The sequence below is a fragment of the Raphanus sativus genome, chromosome 5, assembly GCF_000801105.2.
Source record: "Raphanus sativus cultivar WK10039 chromosome 5, ASM80110v3, whole genome shotgun sequence".
Classification (NCBI taxonomy): domain Eukaryota; kingdom Viridiplantae; phylum Streptophyta; class Magnoliopsida; order Brassicales; family Brassicaceae; genus Raphanus; species Raphanus sativus.
Window position 1 is genome coordinate 23,823,409 of NC_079515.1, and position 25,868 is coordinate 23,849,276.

The following is a 25,868-nucleotide window of genomic DNA, read 5'->3' on the forward strand; positions in this document are numbered from 1 at the left end:
TTGTGCACAATAGATATTTTATTAACCTTTAAAATAACCGAACTTTGTATGATTATGATGGTAAAGATATATCTATGTGATGATGATAATGATTATGGTATCAATTCATTCGGTTCATATAGTAACTGATTTGGTGCTGAGCAAATGTGTACGTTCTATAGAATCTCGGCTAGGTTTCTCAGTCAATTATTTTTGTTTTAATTAATAAAAGTTATTTGAAGAATGTTTCAGTGAAATTATGTAATCCAACGATATAATTGACCCCTCATTAATTAATAGATAAATATTTTTGTAAACTTGATGCGCTTCTACTAAACGCCTATAAATACACCAAAGAGATATGCATGGGGCTGTCACGTTCATTATATTCACCACCGTTACCATTCATTCGCTCTCTCTCAGTTCTTTCATCACCACAACGCAGCAAAAGCACGACGACGATGGAGAAGGAGAAGAAGATGATCACGTTGAAGAGCTCCGACGATGAATCCTTTGAAGTCGATGAAGCGGTCGTACTTCAGTCTCCGTGCTTGACGAATGTTGTTGAAGATTGCGACGATCCCGTATACAAGATTAAGGAAGTCACAGGGAAGATCCTCGCGAAGGTGATCGAATACTGCAAGAACCACGTCGCCGTCGTCAACAGTGCCGATTCTTCCTCTTCCTCCTCTGGTGATGATGCTCTCAAGAAGTGGGACGCTGAGTTCATCAAGGAGATGGATCTGTCCACGGTCTATGATCTCCTCATGGCTGCGAACTACCTAAACATCAAAGGTCTAATTGATCTCGCTTGCCAGAGAGTCGCTGATGAGATCGCAGCATGCAAAGACCATAAGGAGATTCGCGCAAAGCTCGGCATCGTGAGTGACTACACAGCAGAGGAAGAAGCAGAGGTTCTCAAGGAGAACGAGTGGGCTTTTGATTGAGTGGAGCGGGTTAAATACGAACCCTAACTAGTTTTTCTTTGTTTTGGTGCGTGTGTGTGTGTTTTCGAATCTTTAGATCGGATATTAGATGAACATTTGCTTTCTTGATTTGGTTTTTGTGAATGTGAACCTTTCTTGACGCTTAAGCAAGATTGAGGATGATGATGATAAACTGCATGTATCTATCTAGAAGAAGTTCTGTACATGTGAAGAAGCCTTGCGTTTTAAGAAATCTTTCTTTCAGCTCTCTATCGATTTAAAGTACTTTTGTCATTGGCTTTCCTATGCACAAACTCAAAACTTGTATAGCTCTCTGCAACTAAATAGAACTAGATTTGTTCTCACTAATATGACGTGTGACTCTTCTTCTGGTGCTGGATAAGTTTGAATCCTCAGATAAGAACATTCTTTAATCTGCAGAACGTAAAAAGGCAAGAAAAGGGCATTTCAAAACTCTAAAACACACACAAAAGTATATGATGATTATAATGTGTACATATGTAGAAGAAGGTTGTTTTATACATTAGAAGACTGCTCGAGTTCAAAAATCTTGTGTCAATGATCCTTCTCTTCTACTCACTCACTCTTTCTAATTCTGATACCAAATGATCCATATCTCTTGTACCTGAAGAATCTTTGACATGTAGTTTCCAAACATCTTGTGTAATGCTTTCCATTAAACCTTAGAAGCTACAACAAGTGATCATGAGTAGAGCTTTTGTTCAGAACGAACAACTAGACCGGAAAATTATGCTTTGGAATACTGACAGTAGTCCACATGGCTGTCTTCCTCCTCCAATAGGAACAAAGTAGTTAAGTGAATATGTACTTGGAGCAATGCTTCAGAATGTGGGGGAGGGAGACCCAGCTACCAACATCATGAAGATCAGACAAGATATCATTGAGGGAGATTCATTGTCTAGGAGTTCAAGAAGCAGCAAAGTAGTCTTGAAGAGATCCAAAAAGCGACCAGTTATCAATCCAGAAGCGATAATTCGCTCCATCTACTTGACAATATTCACTCTATAAGCGACAATGCATTCCAATATTTAGATGGTTTTTAATTTGCATCTGATCAGTTGTCAATCTAGAAGCGACAATTCACTCTAATTTGCATTGCTTCCGTAGCATATGGTTTTTAATTTGCATAAGAGCCCATAAAATTTTTAACCCATCAAATTGACCAAAAAAAATAAGAGCCCATCAAGAAAACGACATAACTTTGGAAACGCAGTGACGACGTGTTACCACAGGCACCAATCTTTCCCTATCTTCATCATCTTCTTCCATTTCACAATTACTTGAAGGAAGTGCGTGAAGCTAGTGGCAGACGTCATTGATAGAGAGAACAAAACAGACATGGCTTCTTCTTCTTCTTGTTCTACATTTTTAACTTTCTCTAGTCAGGCCACACTGCACTCTCTTCATCACAGAAACACCATTCTCACCAAAACCCAGTTTCCAGTTCCCACAAAGTCATCAGAATCTAACTTCTTTGGTCTCAGACTCTCTCCCTCCACCTCTCTCTCTCCCCTCTATTCTCCTTGTTCTTTCAAAAGCTCAATCTCTGCGAAGGTACATTCACGAATCTTCCCATTTCCTATTGATAGATGTTTTGTTTGGCTGTAACTAGGTAACGAGTTCTGTGAATTAAGTTATTATTTTCGAAAAATTATATACATAAGTTTCTTGAGTTATGTTACATCTCGGTTTAGGTGTTGCATGATTAAATAATTAGCGCGCGATGGTCAGAAACATGAAGGTCTCAAATGTATACAAAATTTTGAGATTTATGTGCTAATATGTATCGAAATCTTTTTTTTTTGGTTACGGAAGTAAGATTCTTGAGGAAACATACAATGTAAAAATTGAGTTTAAGCACATATTCATCAAATGACCAATTATTATTCGTAAGCAGGTTAACAAGGGGCAGACTGCACCAGACTTCACACTAAAGGATCAAAACGGAAAGCCGGTGAGCCTGAAGAAGTATAAAGGGAAGCCTGTTGTTCTATATTTTTACCCTGCAGATGAAACCCCTGGCTGCACCAAGCAGGTCTTTTTCTTTTGCTTTTAGTTTCATTCTGCTTCGGCTTTTTTGGTGATTAATGGTTTACTTTTTTTGGGTACAATAGGCTTGTGCTTTCAGAGACTCTTATGAGAAATTCAAGAAGGCCGGCGCAGAGGTCATTGGCATAAGTGGTGATGATTCTGCTTCTCACAAGGTAACAACATTTTTGATTTCTGAATCTAAAACCGGCCATTTCATTCTCGGAATTTTTAAAAAAGAAAAAAAACATTTGCAGGCTTTTGCAAGCAAATACAAGCTTCCATACACATTGTTGAGTGACGAAGGGAATAAGGTGAGGAAAGATTGGGGAGTGCCTGGAGATCTGTTTGGGGCATTGCCAGGGAGGCAGACTTATGTTCTTGACAAAAACGGTGTCGTTCAGCTCATCTACAACAACCAGTTCCAGCCTGAGAAACACATTGATGAGACCTTGAAGTTCCTCAAAGCTGCTTGATCCTTGTCTTCTTCCTCTTCTGGATCTTTACAAAACAACAACTCATGACCTTCCTTTATTGTTCTCATTGCTGTTTTCCCAATGACTCCAATTCAAAACACCAAATTTGATAATAAAACAAAACATAAGAGTTTAATTTCACAATTTTTTTTCTAAATTACACTTAGTCTTCTAAATTTTTCTAATTTTAATGTGATTTTTTCTTTATATTTTAGCTAAAAATATAAAGGTCGGTATCCCGCTCAAAAGCATAAGTAATATCTTCCTGAATTATTTGTTCGTAACATATATTCTGAAATATGAAAGAATACTATTCTATATTTTCACTAAGTTAATTGTGATTTTCTCTTGTATTACAATTATTTATTATAGTAGATCAAATATATAAAACTTCTTTTAAAATGTGTATACATTCAAACCGGCATTGGTAAAAGTTCTTTGTATAGAACACAAAACAGGGATTTATAACCAACAAACTTCCTTGAAAAATAAACGACTCTAACAAAGAAAAAGGGGAAAAAGTTCTATGAAACAAATAAAAAGGAAGAAAAAGGTGGGCATTCTCTCTTGACCTCTTCCTAATGAACACACAAAATATGATTTTTGTGGTTAAGAACAAAATGATCTTCACTCCTATTTATACAACATACCTTGCCTCTTACGTTTGTTCATCTAAAGATTCCGAAGGCTTTTTATAACTCTCTCTCTCTTTAAAAAGTCTCGTCAAATCGTTACTCGTTCTATCCTCTTAACAATTTCTTTCAAGTTTTCCCTCTCATCTGGATTACTTGCGATACAAGCAGCGCCGATCCGCACCAATTCCACCATCTGTTGCAACGAATCAGCACTACTCGATATCTCCGGATCAATAAGCTCTTCTTCTTTACCCTGCGCAACCGAAGACTGCACCCATTCGATGATATCCGTCCCGCCTTTACCGTTGCTTAGGTACTGCGAAGGGAACTTCCCGGTCATGACCTCTAAGAGGACGACTCCGAGGCAGTACACATCAGATTTCGGCGAAACCTGCTGGCTTTGAGCGAACTCGGGGGATTTAAAAGCGAACAACGCCTGCGAGGCGCTGTCGGGCTGAAGAAGCGGGAGGAACGCGTAATCGCTGATCAGTGGCTCGTAGGTTTCGCTTAGTAGAACGTTACTGGACTTGAGGTTTCCATGGGGGAGTTCGTAGGATGCGAACTCTTCGTGCAAGAACTGCATCCCTAGTGCAACTCCTTGTATAATCTTTAGCCTTGTTGACCAAGTTAGCTCGGAATGAATAGTCCCTCTATCTCCTGATAATTGAGAAACAGATTCCAACTAATGGATCAATATTATAACCTTATTATAACCTCATTAGTAATTATATATATGCGCATTCGCGTGGACTATTAAGTTTTTTGCTAAATTTTTAATTTATTTAATATACTAAAAAGTATTTTATATTTTTATTTATAATTTAATCTATTTTTTTCTTTATAAAATTGTTATGATTCATTTTTCTTAACTATATATCTTTATTTACACAAGTTTGCAAAACTTACTATACACATATGAAATATTAGTTTTATATATAGATATACACATTTTATATACTAAACAAAATGCAAAGTAGCATTCTCAAAAAAAAAAAAAGTATGCATCTAAAATCAATTGAAAAATAAAATAAAATAAAAAGAAACAGTACCGTGCAAAACGTAGAGGAGGCTGCTTTTAGGCATGTATTCGGAGACGACAAGCTTCTCTTCGCGACGGTAATGATAAGCCAAAGGGGTAAGAACGTTAGGATGTCGTAGTTTCCCCAAACGTCGTAGCTCGACATCGAACGCATCGCGTGGCAGCTTGTTCATATCCCTAATCCGCTTTACAACCACGGATAATCCGTTGGCCATGGCGGCCTTATAGGCCGACCCGAGGCTACCGTTGCCTAGCACCTCGGCCGCAGCCTTCATGAGATCGGGCAAACCAAAGGATCCTTTCTCGCTGTTCACCATTATAATGTCTCCCATGCCTCCTCCTCCTCCTCCTCCTCCACCACCTTTCGTTGAACCTTTTTTAGAGGATCCGTCCGCGTTACTACTACTACTCCGCTTCTTACTGCTTCCCTCGGCAGGCTTCTTCACCGAGACCGGCATGCGCACTTCCACGCTCTCGTTGTCGCTTAGGTGGTCCTTGCTGAGCATCCTGAACTCGGGCTGCCTCTTCTTATTCCATCTCGTTATAATCGCCACCAGGATCAAGAATATCAAGAGGAAAAGAATGACCATGAAGACGGCTTTCCCGGCCCCGTCCACGTCGTTAGGGTCTTTTCCTAACGTTTGTTGGTTACCATCGCATTTGGTATCCAGCGGCTGTCCGCAAAGCTTCTGGTTCCCTTGGAAGTTCATCTTCGCGATATTTCTTTCTGCTATGCTCTTCGGGATCTCTCCCTCCAGGTTGTTGTTTGAGAGGTCTAGGGATTTAAGACTCTTGTTACCATCCGAAAGCAAAGGTATCTCGCCTGAGAACTGGTTGCCTTGCAGGTGAAGCTCCTCGAGGCCCGTGAGTTGCATCACGGACGCGGGGATTTTCCCGGTGAACTCGTTGTGGTCTAGAAACACGCGCTTGAGCTGTGTCATATCCTTGAAGAAATCATCAGCGATCTCTCCGGAGAAGGTGTTGTTTGACAGCAAGAGCGATCTCAGGCCGCGGAGCTTGAAGAAAGGAGGGAGTGGGCCCGAGAGAAGGTTATTGTCGAGCCTGACTGTCCTCAGGTTTGGGAGATCCTTTAGATCGTCTATGTGGATGGTCCCGGAGAGACCGAGCTTGGTGACGTGGATGCCGGAGACTGTTTGACCCTTTTGGCAGTAGATCCCAAACCATTTGCCGTTGCAAGGGTCGGTTCCAGTTCTCCATGAATTCAGGTCCCCTTTGGTTATATTCACCGAGGTTTTGAACCGCATTAGCGGCTCAGACTCGCTGACGTGTTGCAGAGAAGGGGTGAAGGAGAAACAGAGGAGGAGGAGGCAAAGAAATAGAACAGCAGTCATGGGTTAAAGCTGTTCTTTGTTGTTGTTGTTGTTGTTTTGCTTTTTCTAAGAGTTTTATCACAAAGATGATGTATGGAGGTGCTGTGTCTTCTTCGTCTATGAATGTTGTTTTGCTTTGGATTGTGTTTATTGTTCAAAACGTTAGACATTGTTTTTGAGTGTTCATAAGAAAAAAGAGAGACATTTTTTCTTGTCTCAGGGAGTTTTTTTTTCTTGTCTGCTCTTGTCTTAGGGAGTTAGCTGGCAAAGTTTAGGTTTGTCCTTACCAAAATAGCTTTCTAAATTAAAGATGGTTCTTCTTTTTTAATTAAAAGGAATTTAAGATCCCAGAGACTTTCTTGGAGAATTTCTTACGACCATGGGTTCTAAAGGTTTTACCTCGTTCCCACCACAATTCTCGGGTGTCTATTTGTGCGTCATCAATCAGTTTATATATGATTTTATTTTGTCAATACTTACTAAATTGCGATGTGGGACTCTGAGAACCATCCACAAAACATATGTTAGGTAAACATATAACTTGCGAATTAATAATATATGGTGATTGTGCTTCTATAGTGTCACTATTGCATTTGTCCAAACCAGTTCAGTGGCGGAGCCACATAGTTCAAGGATGAGATAAATGCCCCATATGGTTTTTAAAAATTACATGTAAATTTTTGGTATTGTTCTTCACTATTAGCAGTTATATACATAATTCTTTAAACAATTTTGACAATGTCTCCCATAACATTTATCTCTGCATCGGCCACCGCCTCAAACCACAAATATTTGTAATATGCCTTGCTTTGTAGCTCGCCCGGTCTGTGATAGTATTACTAATGCAACATGGTACGTGTTCGATGCTCGAGCAAGGCACATGAGATAGAGGTTGGGAGATAAACACACACAACGACGACTACAGCTTGTCATATTTGAGGTATTCTTTTTTCTTTCCTTTTTTTGGCTCAACATCAAACTATTTCATTAATCTATAGTTTGATATAAAATTTTTGACCACACCAGTTTTACCACACGTACAACAATACAACTTAGTAACATCTTCGAACACTGCTAAGTGATCCCTCACTCAGTGCGTGACCAACCACAACCTCACCGAGAACAGCTTAGGAAACTCCAAATAGTCTGGAAGTAAGGTGTTGTAATCTTGTAAGGGAGCCATAGAACAGCTCGACAGAACCCGTGACCATAGGCTCACGCGATCCTTGAACTAGTGAATGTCGCTCTGAAAGTCGGGTTGATGTATTCTAAAATACTTCTTTTTCTTTTTGCTCAAAAAACAATAATCAAATATTTGTAATATAAGGAAATAGCAATGTGTAAACTGGGAAATGCAAAATCATTTTTAAAAAAAATTGCAAAATCATTCAAATACAGTATGTAATTGCTAAACCGGTAAAACACAATACAGTATGTAATTGCTAAACCGGTAAAACACTGAACCGGAATAAAGGAAAAGGTACGTGACAGTATCTTCCCATATTAGCCAACAAACAGACTCACTCGAGAAACAAAACAAAATCACTTTAGAATTCCTCAAAAGCGAAAACACAATCTCTCTCTCTCTTCCACAATGAGCCATCCGAAACGGGTACCCGAATCCACAACCCGACCCGTCGGAGGCACCGAGTACAGCTGGTGCAGAGCCATCGACGGCGGCACAGGCATCGCCGTCATAGCTCTCTCACTCTCCCGGACCCCGAAACTCGAAAATCTCCAAAACACCCTCAACAAACTCCAGATTCGCCATCCCACCCTCCGCTCCACCTTCCGCTTCGACGCCTCCGCCAACTCCTTCTCCCTCGCAACCTCCCCCGGCTCCCGCGTCGAAATCCACCCCTTCGACTCATCCTCGACGGCTCAGATCGTCCGAGACAGCGACGATCCGCACAGGATCATCCTCGAGCACGAGCTGAACAAGAACGCGTGGATCGATCCCCACCGTTGGATTAACGGCGAGTGCGGCGTCTTCTTCGTTAGTCTCTACGATCTGGACGACGGCGGGGAGGAGAGAGTGCTGACGCTTCGGCTGCACACGGGGGCGTGCGATCGGACTTCGGCGGTTACGCTTCTGAGAGAGTTCATGAGAGAGACGACGGCTGATGAGGGACACGTGGAGGAGGAGGAGGAGGAGGAGGTTGGGTTAGGTAAGGCGATCGAGGAGATGGTTCCGAGTGGGAAAGGGGATAAACCGTTTTGGGCGCGTGGGATCGACGTGCTGGGTTACTCGTTGAACGCGGTCCGGTTTTCGAATTTGAGTTTCGTGGACGCTGAGGATTCTAACCGGAGATCCCAGGTGGTTAGGATGAAACTGGAAAGTGATCAGACTCTTAAACTTGTGGCTGTAAGTCTCTCTTCCCTTCAAGCAACTTCTATAATTGCGTGCGCACAATTTGTTTACTATTATTCCGTATTTAGTATAATAGATACTTTACTATTAATATATAAAAATAAAGTTTTTGGCTTTTAAAACTAATATAAAACATAATTGAAAAAACTTAATATTATAGATAAAAATCATCTCTATATATGAACATTGATCTCATATTATATAGATGCTCAAGATGACAAAATCTAAAATAGATAAAAGTTTTACTTTTAGTGGAAAATTCAAAAATTGTATAATTTTTTAGATAATATTATGAGTTTCCACATTTATTATTATGTTCAGTTTCATTTACATAGAGGAAGAAGAAGAAAACATAAATTGGGATAGTGACAAGGAAGTTGTTAATGTTTGAAAAATATTTCATATGACATCACACTATATGGATACTTTGATTTTGCAACACAAAATAGGAGTAAGAGGATGTTGGTGAAACATTGAATCACGTTGTTTGCAGGGATGCAAGGCAAGAGGGATCAAGCTGTGGGCTGCAATAGCAGCAGCAGCGATGATCTCTGCGTATTCTTCAAAGAACTTACCGCAATACCAAGGAGAGAAATACGCAGTGGTGACTCTCTCAGACTGTCGTCCCATTCTTGAACCCCCTCTTACTCCTAATGACTTTGGTAAAGCCCATTTCTTTATATATAATATATTAGGGATGATGAGGTGTTGCCATGAGCCAATGCCTTGAACGTTTCAGGCTTACTAGTTATTATAATGCATGATAGTTTTCTTTAATCCAGCTTGATGATACGTGTTTTGTTCTTGTTCTTAAGGTTTCTACCACTCAGGGATCCTTCACACACACGACATAACAGGAGAGGAAAAGCTCTGGGACTTGGCCAAGAGATGCTACGACTCGTTCACGTCGGCAAAGAACTCAAACAAGCATTTCACGGACATGTCAGATCTCAATTTCCTAATGTGCAAGGCCATAGAGAACCCTAACCTCACTCCTTCATCCTCTCTGAGAACCGCTCTCATCTCCATATTCGAAGATCCAGTGACAGACGAGTATTCAGAACAAGCATTGGCCTCCGCAGGAGTGAAGGATTACATAGGATGCGCGTCTATCCACGGTGTTGGACCGTCTGTTGCGGTTTTCGACTCGCTTAGAGATGGAAAACTAGACTGTTCGTTTGTGTATCCTTCGCCGTTGCATTCGAGAGAGCAGATGGATGAGCTGATTCAACATATGAAAGCTATTCTTTTGGAAGGATCTGTTTCTTCCTTTTGATTTGTTCCAAAACTCTCTGTTACGTCACGTCCAAAGAAAGAGATGGTCTCTCTAATAAATAAAAAAATCGTGCTGATAGTTCCCGTTTCTCAAATTTACCAGTAACACATTAAAAGAAAAAACATATCATTACAATCTTCTTGGTAGTCGCTTCCGCAAATCATGACTTCTAATTTGTAAAGACTGTTGCTAAGTGAAATAAACTACTCATATGTTGTATTGATGCATTCATTCACTTCCTCAATAGCTCTTGAAAGAGTTTTCCTTCTCTGAAAGAACTTATCGTGAGTTGTAATTCGTTTTATCCGTTGAAATGTCAAAGACTAACCTGTCTTCCAAGTGAACCAAAAGGTTTCTTGGATTAACTTATCTGTCTCTCTTATCTTTATTATGTTAAAAATATATTTTGTTTAGGGTTAGAAAAATAAGGTGAAAGTCATAAATCTTTTGAGAAACAAACATGGGAAGATAGAAATAGTTGCACTATTTTATTTTAGTGGAATCAACGAGCTTGGCGGATAATAATTTACAAAGAGCGGTAAAAAAGGCTTATGGAATGGCTGAAAGAGATCCATAGCGCAACACAACAAACCTCAAACTATTTTTAGAAGAGCAAGACTTTGCCGCAGATCCAAACTTAATTTACTTGCCTAGCAACCTTCATTTTGCATTGTGCTCGAAGCATTAATTCTCTTACGGAAAGAAAAAAGAATCAAAACATAAAAAAAGTGAAGTGTGAAAATGGCAACGGATGGGACCACTTTTCCAGAAGGCGACGCAGAAGCAGAACTCAATCCTGGACAGAACAAGAGTTTTGAAGTAGATCCTGTTTCTTCAGAGATCGCTTCAGATAAGGTATAATTATGTCTTCTGTACGTTTTATGCATATGGTACCGTATCTACGAGATAAACACTTTATTACAAATGAAATGGGAGAATAGCTAGCTAATTAGATGAAATAAGATTTGCTTATTTCTGTTTGATTTCTTTAGTTTCTGACACGAATCTTAATCTGAAAAGGTTATTGAAATCAAAAACAACATACTAATGAATGGGTTAATCACCTCATTACACAAATCCATGCACACATGAGTTTGTATTAACATCCTTTTATGTTTTGTGTGTTAAAAGATGGCGGAAAAGATACAACAAAACTTGGAAAGGAAGGAAAACGCAAAGGCCAGGAGAGACGCAACACAAGCGCTGAAGAAGACGATTATCATATCAGCCGTGATCGTTGCCGTAGCTGGAGCCGCCTTCGCCATCACCAAAAAACTCAAAGAGAAATGATTTTGATTACATAATTTAACTTCAGTTTTCCTCTTTAATATGTAACTACTATTACCTTTTCAGAAAACTAAGAAAATACGTCTATTATTATATACCTATATTTTTTGTCAAATGTAATTTTGTAAGAATAATAATGCAATGGACTATTAATTAATATTTATTTAGTTTCTTTGAAACGATCACTATTTTTTTTTTTGGGTTGATGCGTTAGTGAATGTTAATAAAGTTGATATAATATTTCTGTAAATTCTAATTTAGAATTCGACTTTATAATAAACTATGCCAACATCATAGCTAGGTATGTAGTTCTCTTGGTGAAAACTGACAAGTTAAATTTTGGGAACTACATATATAAGTCTGAGTCTTGCTTTAAAGCTTTTGTGATGAACAACTTGGCAGCTAAAATCTCCACATAAGCCAGTGTTGTGACTGTAACACCCGCAACAACCAACAAGGAATGCATTGTCGTATGCTGAGTGCTGAACCGTGTACACATGCACCCTATTATTGTGTCCCAGTTGCTTTCAGTCCAGACCGGATCAAACATCCCCATAGAATCCGATTTGTTTTAGGGAAGAATCTTCCAAGCTCCATTGTCATGCTTCAACCGGGTTGAGTATGCTGAAACGTACCCGTCACAACTAGGACTTCATATGTGTTAGGCCATAGAGATCTGATAGGATTACCTTGTTGCTCTCTGGTTTGATGCACACTTGGTCGGTTTTGCTAGAGGTTCCTTTAGGAAAAACCGAAGTTGTGTTTCTTTTTTGGACATATGTTTTTTCAGCCAGAATCATATGTTTGTGTCTTTTACCAAAATTGGACTACACAACGATTGGACAAGGATCTTCGGATTCAGCATTTAAGCAGAATGCTTAAATTTTATTAAGATGATCAACAAATCCGGGGATTGATCAGTATTTAAGACATAGATAGAATATATTTATGCTACTGGAGAATCGTATGAGAGTTGCATCTTATATCTTATCTCTTAAATCCATTTTGTGCTAGTTTTCTTGTTTTTTCTTTGACAGCGAAAAAGTGTTCCAAGTTAAAAAGATCTTTATAAAAAGATTGCGTAGTCTTAACTAATGAATCAATACTTGCATTTGAGTCTAAGGTATGTAAAAAATCTTGAAAGATTGAAGTCTTCTCTGTAACGCTGATATCTCATTCAGCTCTGTTGAGAAGTTTGACAACACATGTGATTCTTCAATCATAGAGATAAAGTATTTACAGTTCGATCCAAAATTCTAGCAAGTAGAATGATCCATCATGCTTTTTATCGCCCAACCAAATATTTCTAGCTCTGAATGCAAGGATGAGATTCTTTTCTTCTTTTTTTTCTTGGTTTTTGGTGCACATTATTTGGATTTGCTCAGATGTATCTTTCCATACCAAACTGCACCCACTATAGTGTGATCTAAAAATCCATAAACCATTCAACATCAAAATGTCTTGTAAGCATATATCTTGTGGAACCATTTTGTCTAGTGTTACATCTTTGTTGTGGCTGCTCTATTTTCCTCGAACCAACCTTTGCATTCTCATTCCACATGTTTAATTAGTTCTAATGAGTTTCTTCTAGTGAGTTTCTATCAATCTCTCTGAATAACTTGTCATTCTAAACAGAAATATCAAACTATTCACGTATAAAACTTATATTTTGTTCTGGATTTTGAATATTTTTTATACCAGAAAAGGTGATCCAAATTGGTATAAACACTAGAAACAAAATATATGTCAAAATTGGAAGGTGTAGACGAAAAAACCTATAATTGTAAAGTTAACAGAGTTTTATAAATATCTAGAGTTACAAATTTTTCAGATTCAAAGGTAGCATGTGTAAATATTCTTGTTAAAAAGGCTAGAAACACAATTTTTTTTTTGGTAAATCACACTCTTTGTTTAGATAATTCATCATGTAGTTTTCTTAAATGACCATAACTTTTCTTTTTGTAAATTAAAATTATTTTATATTTATTTTATTATAATATATTTGATTATTTTTATGAAAGTTTTAAATATAACTGACTAAAAGAATTTCTGTCAAAACATAAGATAACAATGTTGATTAAATTTTTAATTTTAATATCTAAATAAATTTGTTAACTTTTCTTATTGTTTAGAAATAATTTGAAACTCACATATAAACTGTTTTTAATAATATATATTTTATACAAATGGTTTACTCTTGCCATTCACTTTTCTTTTTGTAAATTCATGGAAAATCAAAGGTGACTCAGTAGAAAACAGTAAGCTATAAGTAGGAAACAATGGCACAAAATATTATGGCACAAAATATTATTATTTTTTCTGTCAAGTTGTTTTTAATTAATAAACGGGCCAAGCCCAGTACACTAAACCCAATATAGAAAAAGAAAAAAGCCCACAAACGTCCAGCGGGCTACACCAAAATAAATAAAATCGGCCCACTGGCCCAAACCAATAAACCATCTAAACCGGCCATCATCGATCGGTCGATGTCTCAAGGAAGCTTGCCACGTGGGTGAATCCTCACCGTCAGAACGCAAAGCATTGCCCTAGCCTCGACTTGATCGTCACCGCCTTGATACGACGCCGGAACACCAACACCGTCACACTACGTTCGTCGGAGCTTAGAAACCTAAGAGCCTCCACCGAACCCAACTCTTTCTCTCGATTCACTGTCTTCACGCCGGATATCTTCATCGAACCATCGCGATTTCCACCGGCTCTGCACTGCGTCAAACCTAGACAAGCGAGATACGAACCATCACTTTCCTCCCTCGAAAGTCACCACCGTCACCGGCACTCATCCTCATCTGCGGAGAGTCGAAACGCCGTGACCCAATCTACCACCTTTACGGCAAAAGAAACGCGCTTGAAACTAAACTAAAAAGAAGCCTTAACCCAATCAAACTCCGGGTTCCTAAACGGCAGCGTAGACCTTTGTGAGCTTCTATTCTCCGTGACCAAGAGCCGGCAAAGGCGAAGCCGGAAGAGACTCCCCTTTCCGGAAACTAGAGACGGCGTCGGTGGATCTGAGTGAGCCTCCACCCCCCGCAAAAAACTGGAGACGATGGAACTAGATTAGCCCCCATCTCCCGGACCACACCAACTACACATGTAAGCCACTCCCTCTCCACCGGAGACCTCCAAGCGGATGCGTCGTTACTCCAATACCGAGGCCACCGACAGCGATGGTGACGAAATCAGAACTCGGACAAGGCGAACCATGGAAGAACGGCAAAGAGGAGGTAAGACGGAATCATCTGACGGAAGAGAAAGGATTCTGACGGTGACACGGCCGCTCACGCGCCGGCCAAACCGTCGGTCCCCTATCTCCCTTTATCTCTCTTTCTTTTTCTCTCTCGGTTTATTTGGTGTGTTCCTTATGGCACAAAATATTATATTTTAGATACTTTCATAAAAGCCGGGTCAGCCTTAGTCTAGTGGCTAAGTGGCATCCAAGGCACCGGGGTTCGACTCCACCTTCAGGGGTTCCTGGGTGTGAGATTTTCCCAAGTGGCAAAAAAAAAAAAAAAAAGATACTTTCATAAAAAGAAAAATTATGTAATTACATTATATTTTAGTAATTTTTTAATTTTCTTACTAACATTTAACTAAATTATTCATATAAATTTGTGCGTAGTATGAGTTAGAAATCTAGTATATGTGTTTAAAAATAGATTAACAAAACAAGATGTGTCTACAAATTGTAAAAAAAAAAACGAATTGGGAATTCAATATGTGGTGTCAGCTAAGATTGACAATATGAAAAATTAGTTACTTTAATTAATAGAAGATAGTTGTTTTGATGACTAAAACATATAATACACCTAAGTTTACAAAAATCAATTGATATATATACTTAATTAAGAAATTACCAATGTGACTTTCTAACAAATTCCCAAAAACAGGTAAAACTATTTCTACTATAAAAATCATCTTGATCAATCAAATATTATCACCAGGACTCGTGTTTCACACTACAATAAACAAATAAAAAGGTTACACTTCAAAAATTTGCGTTGTTATAATACTTACAGTATGGCAATTCAAGTGTCAAAGAAAATTTACAGTGCTTTCATTATTGTAAATTTACTTACAATTTTGTTTTCAGCACATGTATATGATTCTATCGAGATAAAAGCATGCATAAAAAATTGTATCGTAAATAAATGCATGCGAGGATCAACAAAAGCGACTGCAGCAAAATGTTACATACCTTGCAAGATAATGTGTGATCCAAAGAAGAATGGGCAAGCCATTGCCAATCCTTACGTTTATAATACTCCTCTAGTGAGATTCTGCCTAAACTTTGGCTGGATATTCAATAAAGCATGCCAAAAAGCTTGAAAGTAATAAAAAAATCACTGCATGAGTTTTATATCTATATTTTGTATTTTTAATCAATTATAATTATTGTATGTCTTTTTTTGTTACAAAAGTATGTAAGAATAAATCTATAAAGATATCTCAAATCCATGTGTTTTACAAATTTTGACATAGTTCTTATATTTCAATTGTTTAAGAATTTTGTGGAGTCTTGAGTACTTTGAGGTAAGTTGGCAAAAAGTACAAAGAACAACCAAAAATATATTATTGGCAGATTTAGAACCAATGTCTCAGGCCAGTTGAAATACTTTATAACCATCATCAAATGATTAAAAAGTTATGACAACTTTACTAAAAAAATTTCTTTTTTTGAAGAATGTTAAATTTATTCATTTACTAAAGATATTTTATAGATACTTAGAAGATAGCAAGTACATCATGAAATTGTGTGAAGACAAAATAACTCAAGACCAGTTAAGATGATTTGCTACAACTCCAAAGGCTCATTCCTTGCCTAAAGAGAAAATATATTTGTGTTACAAACCATTTCGTACAAAGCTGAACTTAAAGCTTATATTATACCATTTTCAATAGATTTTTTTTTTAAAAAATACTATAAGAGAGTTGGATTATATTCGAACGATACTCTAGTTCATAACGGAAAATAAATGCTGATCAAATGATTAAATGGACTATTCTATTAGTAAATATACCTGTTTTATTGTATTATAAAGTGAAAATATAGTAGTGTTGAAATATTTTTACCTTAAACTCTATAGTGAAAAGATAGAATTAGAGTAAAGATGCTCTTAGTTCTGGATGTTGTGAAATTACAGATTATGTGTTAAACTCGACCTAATATATGCTGATTTTTGATAAAAAAAACAATTATAAAATGTGTAAACCAAGTTTAAATGGTGATGATTGCTTGGACTCTTTTTTAAGATTTAAGATTTAATTATTTTTTAAAAGCTAACCATAACCAATTATGATGTAGTTTTATTTTATAAGTTAACTATGATAGGCTCGTCCTACGGACGGGATATACTTTACTTGTGATTTACGTTTTTATATTTTATATGATTTTATGATTTGTTTTTAGGTTTTCATTTGCAAAAGATATGTATAATAATGATTTTTGTAGTTTAAAAACTTTTAAATCATGAGAGATATTATATTCATTTTACTTGGCGTTTGATGTTCGTTTATTTTTCTAACTTGTTTTTTATTTGTTGTCAAATATATTTTATGACGTGGTACTATTTTTGTTATTATCTTTCTTTTTGCTATGTTTTTATAATGAGAACACTTTTTTATATCATCTTCGTATATGTCTAATTAAAATTATTTATTATTTATTTTTATAAGTCTTGTTAGAAATTAGAAGTTTGTGTTTTCATGATAGTAATGGTATACATTTTCTTAAATGTTTGCCCAATTTTTTTATTTATAGTAAGTAGATTTTTTTTATTGTTGTGGTTAGATTTAATACTCAAAACATTAATTATTATATATTTTGTATATATTAAAAGTACTTGTAGTTTTATTTCTTTTAAATATTTTATTTTAAATTAATAATTAAATAATTTAACATGAATATATAATTCACTATGATAGGAAATTATTTGTTTAAAAAAGAATCAAAACATAATATTAATTATCAATATCTAAAGAATATATGAGTGAATATTTATATGTTATTATATTTTAAGACCAAATAAAAATATTATCCCAATAACTTATTAGGTTTTAAATAAAATTCACCCGTTAAATTTTAGACTATTTTTAAATAATGGCTTCCTTATATATAACTAATTTATTATATGTTTTGAGAAATTTATTATATTTTTATTAAATAATTTTGTCTAATTTATTAGACTATCATTTATTGATAATAAGAATAACCTGCCCAACAGACGGGTAAATTAATGTATAAATAAATTAAAATATAAATTTTAAATTCATTATCAACTAAAATTAATTTTCATAATTTTGTCAAGACAAACTTGTCTATTTATTTGATAAATTATAAACTTAATTAATTACAAAAATCATTAAATATAATTATTATTATTTTAATAGTTTGTTCCAATATATAGTCAAATTAAAAAGTCAAATAAATATGAAAAACAGCTCTCTTAGCTTCATCATTTAAAATATGGAAATGTTCCTTTTTTTGTTCAAAGGAAATGTTCCTTTTGATTAGATTTGTCCAAAGCATTCAGTCAATTTGATATTTAATAATTTTCTTTTTATTTTATCTTCTTAGTATTATTTTTTCTTGCTTAAATCTTCTTAGTATATGAAGTTGGTGTTTATCGAGCACTTACCCAAAGCCATTTGAGCTGTTTTTATTAAAAACAATTGGTGTTTATCGAACACTTATCCAAAGCCGAGCCATTTGAGTTGTTTTTATTAAAAACAATTGGTGTTTATCGAACACTTATCCAAAGCCGATCAAGTTGTTTCTGTCCTCTGTATATTTAAATGTTTTGATGTTTACAAATGTCTTCCATTAGGAACTGAGTAGATTAACTTTGGGTTTATTTGTAAAATAACTAAGAAAAGAAAAGAAAGTTAGTTTTGTTGAGAGAAGTTAGAGAGAGATAGTAAGAGAAAAGAGGATAAATGGTGTAATTTTAGTTAGATTATGAATTATTACTTTTTTGTTAGTTATACCACCACCTAATTTCCCATTAACTTTCCAGTCAGTTTCAGTTCAAATAAAAAAGAAGAGGTGTTTGGCAACTAACAAAAGAATCTGATAACACCAAAAGAGTAAAGATGCTACATTACTCTTTTTTTTTTGTAAAACAGATCTCTACATAACTCAAAATATCGTTGATGTGTTGGAGCGCATGCGTATAAGGTAATAGTCAAAACGAATACAAACAAAGAGACAGCAGAACAAACTGTGTAGCTGTAATAAACGATACGGCATGATGCAATCCCACTTCCAGGCAGATCATCTCCAAAAAAAAAAATCTAGAAGTCTCTTCCGTGTTTGAACCACAAACGAAAACCGAGAAAAACAGTGGGAATTCTCAGAACTGGAGAAGCTTCTTGAAGAAATCAACAGTAAGGTAATTGTACTTCTCCATGTTCACCAGCTGCAATGTTGCTATCTTCGCTCCTATTCTTTTTTCCAACGACGCTATGGCCGCGTTTGTCACCTCAGTCTGTCTATAACAATGGACCAAAGTAAATTAATTGTTGGAGATAGTATATATTGCTAACTGAGACAGAGAGCGTACCACCGTATCAATCACAGACTTGTGAACCCAATCCTTCAAAAAGATCGCATGAGCGTAGAAATATTTAACCACACAAAGGAAAAAAAGGACACATGTTTTTGGATGGACACAATAGAATACTCAATGGACGATAGTAACCTTGCTAAGGAGCAATCAAGTGAGGATGGTAACCATTGTCTCAGTGACCATCTAGGGGATACTCCTAAAATAAATTGGAACTACCGAAGATCTTAGCAGCACTGATTTATATAAGTTAAAGACAATATAAATTTTAGAAACTGATTGGTTTACTGAATTATAAACCATATATTTTGAAATTTAAAGCAATAAGGTGAGAAACCTTTTTTATCAACACTTCACCTGGTCAATCAAATCTGGATTTGTAACACCCCAACCTTTGTTTCTAAATGTGTCACAAACATCCTCACATGAATGGGCAGCAGTCATGCTCTTCCTGCAAGGAAAAACAACATAGGTCACATGAAAGTAGGAAAGCAAGATTGAAAACACACCATCAAGTATTCTGAAAGGATAAGTCATGTTTATGCTACGAAAGCAAGATCCATTATATTTTGCAGCTACCTATAGTTTCTCTCCTTGTTCAAGGTCAGGTCTGCATAAATCAAAGACATTCCATAGGGAATTACATGGTCTAAGTAATGGAATAAGTGAAAGACGCATCTGAGATTCAAGCAAAGAGTATGTCCAACACATTGCACTGCAATAGAGGTATGAGATTTTCTTTAAAATGTAAATGGTGCACTGACGTTTACCTTGTTCTCGTAGTCAATTAAACCCGAAACAGCAAGTGTTTCACATTCTTGCTAAGGTTCGTAATACTTCAGATAGCTGAGCAAATAACATTCAAATAGAAAAATAAATAAGTCTCTGTTTTAAATTCTACCAAAAAGAAGACTCTGATGTAAAACCAACGAAAGAAACAAACTTGAAGAGAATCTTACATGGGTTTAGGGTTTAGGTGTAGATACACCGCCTCGCAGAGGGGTAACTCACATTCAATGTCAGATCGTGATTAGTGCATGTCTATGGAGTTAAGAAGGCGATAAAGGAGATGAATCAGTAACTCGTCAGTTGATTAGAACAAAAAACTAAACAACGCTATTAACAGACCCACAAAGATACTCTCTTTTTTTTAGCAATCCCAAGATACTCTTCATGTTGATTTGAGCCATTCAATCTCTAGAAACTCCATTGTTGATGTCAGATAACATATAAGTATATATCGTCGTTGTCAGAGTCGAAGAGAAGAATGCACCCTAAATTTCATGTGAAGCTGATAAGACAATAAGCGTTTTTCGATATTGGGCTCAAATGCTTGAGTAAAACAAAAAGCCCACAAAACAGTAGCCTACAGATTCTAAAGCACACTCACGCAAACAAAACGCACCGTCTCGACTAAAAGGACACATGTCAAGTTCATATTTCACTATTTGATGAGGTGGCAAGAGGAAAAGAGAATAATATTCTTCTTTTTATAGTATAAAAAGTCTTGCTACATCACTTATAAGTTATAACTAGGTGACTGGTCTGCAATCTGTGCGGAGGGATAGATGCGGACAGATAGAGGCGGATGTTTTTAATAAAGGTGCAAATTATGTACAAATAAAAACACAAGGTTAAGATATCTAATAAGGAAAATAAGCCAAGCTTGAAGTCACCTTTTGAGACCAGAACCTTTTGGGATACCAGAAATCCATTTTGATGTTTAACAAAAAAATTATTTATGTGCATGGCGTAGAAAAACACCTAGTATTATTGTAATCCTAAAATATTTTTCGGGAACTTCACTTGGAGAATCATCAATTTTTGCAAGAAAAATTGTTGATAGAAATTATTTTTGAAACAATATGTGCAGTGTGATTATTTAATAATCACCAACAGCTGTGTACACTTTGAATAACTCTATGACCATAGCATCACTCTTAGTTATATCGTTTCAAATTTTTTGATGAACTGTTCACCAACTGAAACATGAATTTTTGTCTCCTGATTGAACATTTAAAAGTTATGAGTTAAAAATAAATAAATGATAAGAGCAGCGTCAAAACAGAATAAATAGTTATGAAGCATTATTACAATTGTAAATATTAGTTGATTACAATAAAAATAAAAGATGATTCCGAGTTGCAAAAAAATAGTAATATCATTACTTCTTTATGAACAAAAATCATTTCAATGATGTTTCATGATTCTTTGATATAATTTCTACATAAGCGAATATGTTATCAATTTAAAGAAAGATATTAATTTTTTAAAAGATATTAAAACTATTTTTCATAAAGTGGTATGCAATTAGTATGATATCAAGTAATCTATATTCGAGATAAGGTAAATTATTAATATCACCAATTAACTAATTAGAATCATTAATGTAAATTACATAAAAGCAATGTAATAAATATGACATCAACTTGCAGGTAATCTGTATTCAAAATAATATAAGTTATTAATGTTTGATATTATTTAAAAATAAACGAGAAAAAGAATTCCGACCAATGAAATTATAAGAATTTTTTTCAAAGTGTCTGTATGAGTGACATGTTAGTAAAAGTCACTAAGTGACTTCTCGATTACATAAGGGGATGAGATTCCAAAATAAGTTTTATAAATTAATTTATAAGCATGCATAAGTGACTTACAACCTCTTATAATAATTTAAAACATATGATAAGCCAATATAAATAATTTTATAAATGTATTTATAATTTTTGTAAATGATTTATAAAGCATGTATGAACTTTATTAGATGTAAATATTTATAATAATAATTTATATACAAATATAATGCTTTATATAAGAATATAAAAGCATTATATTTGTATAAACTCTTTTTAGTTTACTATTTAATTTTATATATTTTATAAATATCTAAATTGATCAACATTATTATTTTTTGACAATTTCAACGATTAGTTAACATATCTTTTCTTTTTGATAATTTCACAATTTCAACGATTAGTTATTATTTTTTGACAATTTCAACGATTAGTTGTATTAATTTGCTATAAACTTATCTTATCTTTTCTTTTCAGATCTAAAATAAATAAAAATTGAGAACCATCGATCAATAAAATTATTAATGATTTATAAAACATGTGAGGATTTTATACAATTCAAAAATTTTCGTTTTTATATTATATAGTGTATAAATATTATAAATAAGAAATCAAACATTATTAATCTTTCCATAATTTGAAAAATTAGTTACCATAAATTTTTATTTGTAATATTCTTTATATTATTTCTGCAAGTGATATTAAATTATCTTAGACTTACAATAAATTTTTAGATCAAATTAAAATAAGTAAAAATTATAAAATCAACGACCAATCAAATTATAACAATTTTCTGAAACCTCACCAAAGATTGACACGTAAGCAAAAGTCACTATTCTCATTTAATGTATAGGAAGATTTTATTATTATTATTGGTTCATGTTTTACCCTTTTATTTAAACAGTTATTAGAATGCTTTAGAAATTATAATATTTTCCTACATCAAAATAACATACACCTACAACAATAAAAACTATAGACTAAAAATAGCTGTATTTTATATTAAAAAAAAAGAAGACAAAAAACAAAGGGTTAACTATTTGCAACAGGCCGAGCTGCTGCGCTGAACAAACACTTGCTCTTCCTCCCTCCGCTCCCTAACAATTCTTTAAAATTAGGGTTTTCTTTCCGGCAGCCTTCTCTCTCTCTCTCCTCTATTTTTCCTCTCTAGCCTTCCAGGTACTCTCTCTCTCCATCTTCTTTTGCCTTGTTTCATCTCATTGCGCCTCAAAGTCGTATTCTTTCGTGAATCTTTTGGTTTGGGGGAATCCGATTATTGAAAAAATGGGATCTGGAGCTCATCTTATCTGAAACTTAAAAAAAAAGTGATTCTCTTTCATTGTCTACCCAATGATTGCTATATAGCTTAATCAGCATCACTGTTGGTTTTTTTTTTTAATTTCACTTTCTCCTGTTTGTTTGTCTGATTGATAATCCTAGAGAAACCAAACATATTATGTGGTGTCTTTCATGTCAATATCTGAGTAGATTTGTACTTAACAGGTTATAGATTTAAAAAAAAATCTGTCACTTGAACAATGTGTGTTGGGATTCCTAAACATGGAGCTGGTGGAGCTTCTCTTAAGTGCTAATAATATAATTTTAAGCATCTCTTTTTGACCCCATTGCCCAAGTTATTACCTTTTCTTTCCGCTTTCAGTTTTCATTCATACCTTTTTTTTTTGGGGTCTCATAAGCATTTCATCACCCTCTTCTGTATTGGTCTCTCTTTCTCTCTTACTCTGTTGTTTGTGTAACTTCTTTGGCATATTCCTTCTTTTTTTAGCCGTTATTGATGGCAGAGTCTCTTGTTTCTCTTTTTCTTTCATCTTCTTATTGTTTCTTTTTCAAACCTTTTATTCCCCCTATTCTGTTCTCTCTCCCCCCCTACACATGCTTCTGTGTCTCTTCTTCCACAGTTGCATTCTCACCATGTCGAGGACTAGGACTGCTGCTTCAGAGGCTCGTGATTCGATGGACTCTGAGGAAAGAGTAGACCTCGATCCCGAGGAGACTCTCGAGGAGGAATATGAGTACGAAGAAGTCGAAGAAGAGGAGGAGGTTGAAGAAGAGGTGGAAGTTGAAGTTGAAGTGGATGATGACGAGGAAGAAGAAGAAGAAGAAGAAGAGAAGAAAAAGCATGATGAGCTTCTAGCTCTTCCTCCTCATGGCTCTGAGGTTTATCTTGGTGGGATTCCTACTGATTCTACTGAAGGGGACTTGAAGGGTTTCTGTGAGTCCATTGGCGAAGTTACTGAGGTAATGTCTTTTTTTTTTTACATAATACTCAAAAGGCTGTGTGTTAATTTTATCTGGTTGTTGATGGTTAACAGGTTAGGATAATGAGGGAAAAGGAGTCTGGTGATGGAAAGGGGTATGCTTTTGTAACTTTCAGAAACAAGGACTTAGCTTTTGAAGCAATCGATCATCTTAATAACACTGAGTTCAAGGTAAAAACTCTTCCCCCACTCACAGTTCAGTGAATAAAGCTTGTGTCTTGAAGTTAGTCTTCTGTTGGTAACTTCTGTTTACTTTTTTTTGGTAATTTTAAATAGGGTAAAAGGATAAAATGTTCCACGACCCAAGCAAAGCACCGGCTCTTTCTTGGTAACGTTCCTAGAAGCTGGACAGAGTCAGACATTAGGAAAACAGCTAGTGGAGTTGGTCCTGGCGTTCAAAATGTCGAACTCCCTAAGGTTTTGCCTCCTTCTTCCCCAAATGTTTAGTACGTAAACATACACACCTTACTTATTTACTGAATCACTTTCCATCACAGGATCCACAAAATATTGGGCGGAATCGTGGATATGCCTTCATAGAGTATTACAACCATGCATGTGCTGAATACTCAAAACAAAAGATGTCAGATCCGAGTTTTAAGCTTGATGATAATGCCCCAACTGTTAACTGGGCTGAGTCAAGGAATGGAGGAGGAGGAGACTCTTCTGCTACGCAGGTATTAATAGAAGCAGCTACAGTTTATCTAACAACAAATTAAGTGATCTTCTTACTATTAGTATTATATTGTGTGGAATTGATGATGCAGGTCAAGGCATTGTACATCAAGAACTTGCCTAGAGATATAACACAAGAGCGTCTAAAGGCATTATTCGAACATCATGGGAAGATCCTGAAAGTGGTCATACCACCAGCTAAACCAGGGAAGGAAGACAGTAGATATGGTTTTGTGCACTATGCGGAGAGGACAAGTGTCATGAAAGCTTTGAAAAACACTGAACGATATGAGATTGATGGTACATTCATAATCTATCTTTTCTTTCTTCCTCTTCTTGTATATTCTCTCTTCCGTCCGTTAATGTGTATGCTCGTGTTATTAATTCTACAGGTCACACGTTGGATTGTACTCTTGCAAAGCCTCAAGCAGATCAAAAGGCGAATACAACAACATCACAGAACATGCAGAACTCACTATTGCAGCCAAACTATCCTCCTCTTCTTGGTTATGGCATGGCTCCCAGTCCCTTCGGTGCTCTTGGTGGATTTGGCGCTCCTGCTTACCCACAAGTGAGTTTCTCATTAGTTCACATTTCTTTTTCTTTACCTTACTAAAAGGCTTTCTTCCTGAGTCTTAACTTCTGTGTGGGGATTGTGCAGCCGTTAATGCATGCGGGAGGTCACGCAGCTGGTGGGATGGCGATGATGCCGATCATGTTACCTGATGGAAGAATCGGCTACGTCTTGTAAGTCTCTGTTTCTATACACATGTGTGTAGTGTGATCTCATGCGTTATGCTGTAAGACGCATTGAGTACTGATATGATGTGTTTGACCATGATTAGACAACAGCCTGGACTAGCAGCAATGCCACAACCTCCACCAAGGCATTCACCACCGTATAGGGGAAGCGGTTCGAGCAGTAGCAGCAGTGGCAGCAAAAGAAGTAGCAGCGACAATGGTAGAGGACGAAGCCGTTACAATCCTTATTAGTTGGTTTCATCGTTCTCTTTTCTTTATTTGGAAAAAAAAACATTTCCAGTCAACTCCCCCCCCAAAACAAAAGTCAGTTTTAATTTTTAAGCATCATGTTTTTTTCCTCTTCTTTCTGTTACATGTGGTTTTGTAATATTATTTGTTTATTTATGTTTTCATCTTTTTTTTTTCCAATTGTTTATGTATGATCCAAAGCTTACTTTGGTAGTCGGTATGAATGAAAAATCGCCATCACTGTCTTCAAGATTATTTTCAGAAGATTAAACGTAATGAATATGGTTTTACTTTACATGACACAGTTCGGTTGGTATGTTTAGTTCTTGTCTATTTAGTTTTGGTTATATGAAGCACTCGTGATCCCTCTTTTTTTTTATC

At 35.8% G+C, this 25,868-nt stretch overlaps 6 protein-coding genes and 1 long non-coding RNA gene across 11 annotated transcripts; 5 read left to right on the top strand and 2 right to left on the bottom strand.

The window, feature by feature from the left end:
* The first annotated feature begins 292 nt into the window (after positions 1-292).
* On the top strand, positions 293-1,177 carry LOC108860399 (SKP1-like protein 13). Its single transcript, XM_018634282.2, has one exon. The coding sequence runs from the start codon at positions 345-347 to the stop codon at positions 924-926; it is 582 nt and encodes a 193-aa protein (XP_018489784.2). The 5' UTR covers positions 293-344; the 3' UTR covers positions 927-1,177.
* Positions 1,178-2,177: 1,000 nt separating this feature from the next.
* On the top strand, positions 2,178-3,595 carry LOC108857272 (peroxiredoxin Q, chloroplastic). The gene is made up of 4 exons (XM_018631231.2): positions 2,178-2,501; positions 2,845-2,982; positions 3,062-3,151; positions 3,233-3,595. Exons 1-4 carry the CDS (start codon positions 2,286-2,288, stop codon positions 3,449-3,451), a joined length of 663 nt encoding a protein of 220 aa, XP_018486733.1. The 5' UTR covers positions 2,178-2,285; the 3' UTR covers positions 3,452-3,595.
* A 334-nt stretch (positions 3,596-3,929) lies between these two features.
* LOC108860878 (pollen receptor-like kinase 3) lies at positions 3,930-6,661 on the bottom strand. The gene is made up of 2 exons (XM_018634729.2): positions 5,136-6,661; positions 3,930-4,743 (listed from the first exon to the last, which is right to left on the bottom strand). The coding sequence occupies exons 1-2, from the start codon at positions 6,475-6,477 to the stop codon at positions 4,175-4,177; spliced, it is 1,911 nt and encodes a 636-aa protein (XP_018490231.2). The 5' UTR covers positions 6,478-6,661; the 3' UTR covers positions 3,930-4,174.
* Positions 6,662-7,975: 1,314 nt separating this feature from the next.
* On the top strand, positions 7,976-10,181 carry LOC108805330 (uncharacterized). Its single transcript, XM_018577346.2, has 3 exons — positions 7,976-8,821; positions 9,321-9,489; positions 9,643-10,181. Exons 1-3 carry the CDS (start codon positions 8,051-8,053, stop codon positions 10,101-10,103), a joined length of 1,401 nt encoding a protein of 466 aa, XP_018432848.2. The 5' UTR covers positions 7,976-8,050; the 3' UTR covers positions 10,104-10,181.
* A 521-nt stretch (positions 10,182-10,702) lies between these two features.
* LOC108860894 (uncharacterized) lies at positions 10,703-11,564 on the top strand. The gene is made up of 2 exons (XM_057011052.1): positions 10,703-10,958; positions 11,235-11,564. The coding sequence occupies exons 1-2, from the start codon at positions 10,845-10,847 to the stop codon at positions 11,391-11,393; spliced, it is 273 nt and encodes a 90-aa protein (XP_056867032.1). The 5' UTR covers positions 10,703-10,844; the 3' UTR covers positions 11,394-11,564.
* Positions 11,565-18,578: 7,014 nt separating this feature from the next.
* On the bottom strand, positions 18,579-20,232 carry LOC130512521 (uncharacterized). Of its 3 annotated transcripts, none has more exons than XR_008946061.1 (5): positions 20,099-20,232; positions 19,930-20,011; positions 19,741-19,816; positions 18,968-19,421; positions 18,579-18,896 (listed from the first exon to the last, which is right to left on the bottom strand). It is a non-coding gene; the product is annotated as an uncharacterized LOC130512521 (long non-coding RNA). The 3 variants fall into 3 exon arrangements; XR_008946059.1 differs by adding an exon at positions 19,550-19,580 and having other exon boundaries at positions 19,930-20,232; XR_008946058.1 differs by having other exon boundaries at positions 19,930-20,232.
* A 2,353-nt stretch (positions 20,233-22,585) lies between these two features.
* LOC108856186 (heterogeneous nuclear ribonucleoprotein Q) lies at positions 22,586-25,737 on the top strand. 3 transcript variants are annotated; one of them, XM_018629932.2, is made up of 9 exons: positions 22,586-22,722; positions 23,463-23,802; positions 23,877-23,993; positions 24,099-24,239; positions 24,320-24,499; positions 24,590-24,797; positions 24,890-25,068; positions 25,159-25,244; positions 25,343-25,737. In XM_018629932.2, the coding sequence occupies exons 2-9, from the start codon at positions 23,476-23,478 to the stop codon at positions 25,488-25,490; spliced, it is 1,386 nt and encodes a 461-aa protein (XP_018485434.1). In that variant the 5' UTR covers positions 22,586-22,722; positions 23,463-23,475; the 3' UTR covers positions 25,491-25,737. The 3 variants fall into 3 exon arrangements, with proteins under 3 accessions (XP_018485434.1, XP_056842319.1, XP_018485433.1); XM_056986339.1 differs by having other exon boundaries at positions 22,607-22,722; positions 23,047-23,802; XM_018629931.2 differs by lacking the exon at positions 22,586-22,722 and having other exon boundaries at positions 22,745-23,802.
* The last annotated feature ends 131 nt before the right edge of the window (positions 25,738-25,868 follow it).